Source organism: Misgurnus anguillicaudatus, chromosome 21, assembly GCF_027580225.2.
Source record: "Misgurnus anguillicaudatus chromosome 21, ASM2758022v2, whole genome shotgun sequence".
In the NCBI taxonomy this organism is placed as follows: Eukaryota; Metazoa; Chordata; class Actinopteri; order Cypriniformes; family Cobitidae; genus Misgurnus; species Misgurnus anguillicaudatus.
The window spans coordinates 5,320,338-5,327,600 of NC_073357.2; the positions used below are offsets into that span (position 1 = coordinate 5,320,338).

At 33.2% G+C, this 7,263-nt stretch overlaps 1 protein-coding gene across 1 annotated transcript; it reads right to left on the reverse strand.

Annotated features, from left to right (window-relative positions):
• Nucleotides 1-484: 484 nt before the first annotated feature.
• Nucleotides 485-7,173, reverse strand: mthfs (5,10-methenyltetrahydrofolate synthetase (5-formyltetrahydrofolate cyclo-ligase)). The gene is made up of 3 exons (XM_055178079.2): nt 6,886-7,173; nt 5,213-5,474; nt 485-3,029 (listed from the first exon to the last, which is right to left on the reverse strand). The coding sequence occupies exons 1-3, from the start codon at nt 6,994-6,996 to the stop codon at nt 2,803-2,805; spliced, it is 600 nt and encodes a 199-aa protein (XP_055034054.2). The 5' UTR covers nt 6,997-7,173; the 3' UTR covers nt 485-2,802.
• Between the last annotated feature and the right edge of the window lie 90 nt (nt 7,174-7,263).

The following is a 7,263-nucleotide window of genomic DNA, read 5'->3' on the forward strand; positions in this document are numbered from 1 at the left end:
CACACAATGGGGCCAAGTAAAGTTGTGTACACATATGAACTTTTATTATAGACAAGGGCAGTGACTGTAACATTGAGCGTATTTTACAGTATTAAACACAAATTCTTTAAAAACAGCACAAAGAATGACCTTCTCCGCTGCCATAGTTGCAACTCTTGCATCATCAGTTTCTGTTGATACAGGAAAAAAATAAAGATTGCAATTAAAAGTTCATTGAAAGTAAAAAAAGTAAAAAAAAGTTTCAATGAAAGTAAGTAAGGCTCTAAAGTCAAAGAGCTGTGGAACAACCTGAGGGTGACAAAATGATGACAACATTTATGGGTAAACTATTCAAGTCGGACATTTTAGTCTACATCTGAATGAAATGTGTGACCCTGGACCAGAAAACTATAAGGGTCATAAGGGTCAATGTTTTGAAATTGGGATTTATACATCATCCGAAAGCTAAATAAATGAGATATCGATAAATATATGGTTTGTTAGGACAGAACAATATTTGTCCGAAGCACAACTATTTGAAAATATGAAATCTGAGGGTGAAAATTTTTTAAATATTGCATATTCCTAATAAAAAGGTTTGTTTTAGTGCTCTCTACTGGATTAGTGCTGTTATGGCCTTGTGGACTGAATAGGGATACATAAAAAACTATATTGAATGAGAAATCCCCAAAGAGTGGGGAGCACCAAGTTTCTGGCCAATTTTGTAAGCGATTTTGTGGCATCCATTCACAAAAATAAATTTTTATTACATTTACAGTACAAAATATCTTAAGGGAATATGATATTTACATTATACCCCTATGATTTTTGGCATAAAAGAAAAAAAAAACAATTTTGACCCATGCAATATATATTTTTGCATTTTCTACAAATATACCCATGCAACTTATTACTGGTTCAGTGGTCGGGTGATTCTCACGAAACCATTGAAACACCACGGCACTAATGATTTTAGCTTTAAAATGTGTAATATAGTAACATTAAAAAGCATCAGAATTAACACAATACGGTGTTCTACCTTGCACAATGTGTGATTTCAACATAAGAATTTATAATTGTACATTTTATCTCATTTTCTGCTGAAATTCTCATTACCGCAATGTGTCCGGCTGTGTTTGAACATGCGTTATGTTGTAATTTAATCAAATTAACACAAAAATATTAAGAAAAAAAATAAATGGATGTTTTGCTAGACTACTTTAGATGACAGAAAACATATTTACTGAATATTCATGTATAATAATAATGAAGAAAAATTAGGAAAATAATGTGTCCATGCCTGATGTTCTCATCCTCCGCAACACTTTTTGAGAACAGTTTAAGCACACATACAGAATTTTAATAAAGTTTGATTTTGAGTGACCAAGCACATGGACCAGTTACTTCAAGATGGCTACCAGGTAAGATCATTTTTTTACAGTTAATTTGAAATATTGTCTTGTCAGAATGCTTACACGACATTTTGATTATCATTACCGCAACAGATGCTTATTAAATGTTAATTTAATTAATAGAAGCATAATACTTTGATTTTAAATGCATGTGCAGAATCTCCAAATTATGTTCTTTCAGGTTTGTCATGTCATTGTGTTGATGTTTTCTGACTGTTGCGGTAATGAGATTTTTTAGGACGAATTTTTTAAATTATGTTACAAAAAGTGTTAAATGATAAGTAAAAGTTTTTAAATTAATGTTCCCATTTACTCCAGACTTTGTTTTTCAATGTCTGGTGGGAAAAAAAGTACATTTAAGCAATTTTTACATTTTCATGCTTGACATGTTTAAAACCAAGTTTTCGTGAGAATCACCCATTCACATATAGTAACTAGGGCTGTCAAAATATTAATTGCGATTAATGCATAAAAATAATGTTTGTGTTTGCATAATATATTTGTGGGTATATTTATTATATAAATACACACATACATGTATACATTTATGAAAATTTTTATTTATGTAGTACACACACATAAATGTTTCTTAAATATATTTTGTATGCGATTATTCTTTTGACAACCCTAGTCATGGCTGTCGCAATCATGAAATTTGGCTGACAGTTAATTGTCTTATAAATTGTGACAATTAATTGCCTTTTTTGTTTGTTCATGAAATAATTTTTATACATTGTTGTGATTATTTAAATTGAATCTTTTGCATGGTTTACCTGGCAGTAAATATGAACACACATAATACATTGAAAAGTAATTATTTAATGAATATATCTTTCAAAAACTGAAAAAAAACCTCCTAAATTTGGAATTCCTGTTTTGGAAACGCATGTTTTACCTGGCAATTAATACTACTCATTAAAGTTTTGCAGCATTTCTTGAAATGCTGTTTTAAATTTTGCAATGTGTCGCGTTACACTGTCAGTCAAGGAGCGTCATTAGATACTGTCACGTTTATACAGGCGCTGCAGCTCCCCCTTGTGTTTTTTAGAGAGATGTTCAATCATTGCAGTGATCTGAAATCATCGCGCTGAAACGATTATTTAATCATTGTGACAGCCCTACTAGTAACAGATGCTAAAGTCACATAACCAACCAAGTACTACACTGATCTGGTTTTACGGACTCTCGTCTTTGGTTGCATTTTACAGTTAAAACAGAGTCTCCAATTGGGACAGTTTGGCAAATCCCCTTTAAAGATACTCTTATGGGCCTTTCTGAAATGAGCATCTAAACATTAATTTAGAATATCAATTGCATGCAAACCTTACCTAAGATTAAACGGATATTTAATTCACTTTGGTAAAAAACGTACAATTTGAACTTGATTGAATTAAATGTTGAGTGTTTCTGTTCATTCCTCCTCATCATAGAGGACTTCATCAATGAGAACATCACGGTCGTCCACTGGAACCTGAGGACAAAGCTGCTCCTTGAAAGCCAAGGCAATGGTGTACGGCTTTTCATGCTGCTGCTTCCTGCAGCGCTCCAGATACGAGTCATAAAAACCCTTTCCTCGTCCAAGCCTGTTTCCGCTCTTGTCAAACCCTAGCCCAGGCATGAGTATAAGATCAAGTCCTCCTGTAACCAAATTAACCAAACTTAAATAAAACCTTGCAGAATGTAATGATGAGTACATGAACACTTCAAGATGATGCCGCCTTCGTTTGTCTTGACAGCCAGCTAGGCTCTTTAAAAGCTAAATTTAGCACCCCCCTGCGCTATGTCTGGTTTTAGATACACATCAAATTTTTACATCCCATATTGGCTTTCTCACGGCGAATTGTCAATATCAGTGCATTAATGTGGGTACAAATTGACATGTGCCTACGATTTATTATGGACATATAAACATACAGTATAAGCAACTATCTAAACATCCTAAAACAATATGTATAACAAACTTAAAGACAAACAACCCAATTACATATTGATATGAATAGTGGCAAAAAACTATTCATTATTTAAAGGGATAGTTTACCAAAGTTGTTCAAACTTGTATAATTATCTTTGTTCTGCTAAACAAAAAGAAAGATATTTTGAGCTATGTTTGTAACCAAACCGTTTGAGCACCATTGCCTTCCATAGTATTTTTAATCAAACTATGTAAGTCAATGGTGCTTACTCCGATGTTTAGCAGAATTGAGGCATTTATATACAGGTTTGAAACAACATAAGGGTGAGTAAATGATGACAGATTTTTCAGTTTTGGGTGAACTATCCCATTAATTCTTGACTCTTTTCTTGTCAGAAAAGACATTAAAATTTTTTACAGACGCTAGGACACATTTCTCAATACTTAGGGGTCACTTTTGCAAAACTCTTCACACAGTTCTCCTAACCAACTTTCAGCTTGGCAAAGCAGTTCATTACACATTCAAAATGCACTACAACTACCAAAACACTTTATTCAGGTCTCAAATCAACTCATTCTTCCAGAACACTTTGTCACCTACAAAACAATGACCTAAAAACACTAACAACATGTAGCATTATACAATGTTTTCTTGTGTAAAACAAGAACACATCTCTGTTTATAATTCACTGCAATATATGTTACTGGAATGAATCAGACATGATGCAGAATTCTTCAATATTTTATGTTGTTTATTTATTTTTTCTTTTTTGCATTGCGTAATTCCAAAATACCATAATTTGTATATACACCATCCACTGATACAGACAGATAAAAAAGTAATGCTAATCTACTCGGCTGTGGACAGCTGTGGCTGGTCTAATAGTTTTTAAAGTATTTTATTGTAAGATTTAAAATATATTTAATTAAAATATTACTGTAGAAATTTAGCAAATTGCTGTCTTGTTGAGTTTTGTATTATGTTATTGTTTTGAACATAAGTTTAACAGTTTTGAAAACAGTATGTAAGCACGTGCAAATTGGCCTGTACGTACAAAAAGTTTTGGCAGTTGTTGTGTCTGAGTGAGAAAAGAATTCATGAAATTTAAGAGATGTACTCATTGAATGCATTTTATGCCAGCAACGATAATTGATCTTCAGTTTAGCCCACATAGACTTCTGTTGTGCTCACTGTGTGAAGAGTTTTGCAAAAGTGACCTAAGTATTGAGAAATGTGTCCTAGCATCTGTAAAAAAACTGTAATAATTGGGCAGGAACGGTAATATAACACATACATTTTTTTTAAAGATGAGATGAGAATCAATGCGGAGAGCATAAATTGTTCAATAAATCAAATAGGAGGCTACATATTCAACTGTGGGATGATTTCGCCATCTAGTGGTCATAAAGAAAAAAATTCAACATTTTCTGTGCACATCATTTCAGCTTAAAGTGCATCTTTACACTTTATTATAAGCAATTACCTGACAGCTCTATGAGTATATTACTTAAAAAACAAATGTAAGAAAACATAAGTCAAGCCAATACAGAGTTGAAGACGGTTTTAAAATCGAATAAAACTGCTGCATCCTTGTTTTCCATAAACTGTACAAACACCTGCAATACACGTTTTAGTTATACAGTGTTTATTATTAATTATCTTGTGTTGTCTATACATAATATTTATTATATTTATTAAATATAATATTTATTTTGCTTTCCTAACTATTTATGATTTTAAGGTCAGAACAGACCAACATTTTGGTTGTGAGCCTTTGGTTAAGAACCAGTAGTCTAATCTCTGTTCTGTGTGTTACCTCGGTAGAAATATACAGCACAACCCTTTGAAAAGAGCACAAGCTGTTGAACCCATTACACAATCTAGCTGTCCAGTGTTTCTCTAACTCACCTGTAGCCAAGGCCTCTTCTCTGCATTCCTCATCACCCGGCTGCCGGATGTTCCAGGACGTGAGGGCCAGGTTGTTTATGTCCTTCATGTCATTTAAACGTAGCATGTCCATATGATTGCTGTTGCTGAAGTATCTGGGGATGAAGCACACTTTTCCTCTATTGAAGATATCTTGAAGGACGTCCTCTGTGCGGACCTCATCGTGCATGCTCAGAAAGACAGCGACGCGCTGGCTGGAGAGGTATTTCGGATGTTTGAATAACTAGAAAAGAGTTAAACTTTTAATCCGTTAATAACAATACCATAGATTTAAATTCTTCAAAACATTTTTCATGAATGTTTGACATAAATATTTGCATATAGAGGCCTGGACATCACCTGACCCATTTTGTTTACACCACCATACGGGCAGGCAAGGACAGCCGGGAGCGAATATGAAATGAATGGCACCAGCAGGAGTTTTATGGCAAGAGAGTTAACTGCGCAATTTAATATTTTTAAAAAGATATAGATATGTACATCCAAAACTTAATAGATGAAGCATAACAGATCCCTATAATGCCTTTTAACGTGTATCAGCCTAGTTATTTTAGGACCTCTCATATCACAAATGATTGAGTATCTTTTTTTGAAATGTTGTACAGATATTTATTCAAATAAAAAACAAAGAAGTATTGCAAAATGCATGAATGTCACTTAAGGAGAGTGACATTATATATCCACTAAAACTGGATGGTTAAATATTAGTTAGTTAAAATATTATGCAGACTATTTTTTGAGCAAAACTTGCAAAAGTAGATGCTGTTAACAGTGCATATAGATAATTGAAGTTTTGTCAGCCAAAACAAATATGGTAACACTTTACAATAAGGTTTATTGGTTACCATTACTGAATGTATTAACTAACATGAACAAACCATGAGCAATACATTTGTTACAGTATTTATTCATCTTTGTTAATGTTAGTTAATAGAAATAAAGCTTTTAATTGTTTGTTCATGTTAGTTCACAGTGCGTTAACTACAAGATTATTGTATTAGTAATTGTTGAAATTAGCATAAACAAAGATTAATAAATTATGTATAAGTGCAGTTCATTATTAGTTTATGTTAACTAATGAACCTTATTGTAAGTGTAACCCAATATTTTCTCGAGACGGTTACCTTCATATGAGTTGCGGGTTGACACTGACATGCCAAAATTAAAAATATGTAAAAAAATTTAATGCATTTTTTCCCAAAAATATTTTGACTAAAAACTATTGTTTTTTTTTATTTTTAATACTAACATACTGTTTATGTAGATTTTGTGGAATTATTGCAAATTCTTTTGATATCGTTTTCATGTAATTTCTTTTAAGCTAGAATGAGAGACAACTCTTATCGAAGACATGCATTTACACTATAATTAATAAAATGTACGTTAGCATGTACCAATATGCACTGAAACAAGTATTAAAATATTTTATTATACTAATTACTTTAAAAATATGAATATATATTAAAATACGCTAAATATTCTTTGGGAAAGATGTCTAAAATGCAATTGCTTCTTAATATATCTACAATTTTCAATGCATTGGGGCTGTGCAAAGACCCAGTTACATGACAGCTGGCCCAAATGCCCAGGCCACTGAAAGGTCGCGTCATAGCTGTCATGCAAACCAGATTTACCTTTAGTGAGACAACTCGAGACTGTCGAAGTTTCTCTTGATCACTCATTGCACCCACTCGCTTCTTGATTTCTTTCCTCAAAGCTTGTTTTGCTGCACGCAGAGCTGCCATACTAAATCTGGGCTGCTAAATCCACCCAAAGTGGTAAAATACACATTAAACGGGTTAACGACTAATAAGCATTGCAATAGCTCAGTTAATCATCTACTCCCTGGACTTTCCACAGTAGCAACAACATCAGTGGAGTGGACCGTGCACGTGTGTTTAATCGATGATTACCGGATCGATTGGCTGCCCTGAGTGGGCGGGGCCATAGTGCAGACTCCCCTTTCAGGAAAAATAAACATTAAATTATTGATAAGCGGTTTTAATCTATTT

What these genes read in the sequence shown, in the direction of transcription:
- mthfs (XM_055178079.2), bottom strand. Translation starts at nt 6,996, where the DNA reads ATGGCAGCTCTGCGTGCAGCAAAACAAGCTTTGAGGAAAGAAATCAAG. An exon ending in CTCGAGTTGTCTCACTAAAG is followed by an intron (nt 5,475 to 6,885) that starts GTAAATCTGGTT and finishes ACTCTTTTCTAG; the next exon opens with TTATTCAAACATCCGAAATA. An exon ending in AGAAGAGGCCTTGGCTACAG is followed by an intron (nt 3,030 to 5,212) that starts GTGAGTTAGAGA and finishes ATTTGGTTACAG; the next exon opens with GAGGACTTGATCTTATACTC.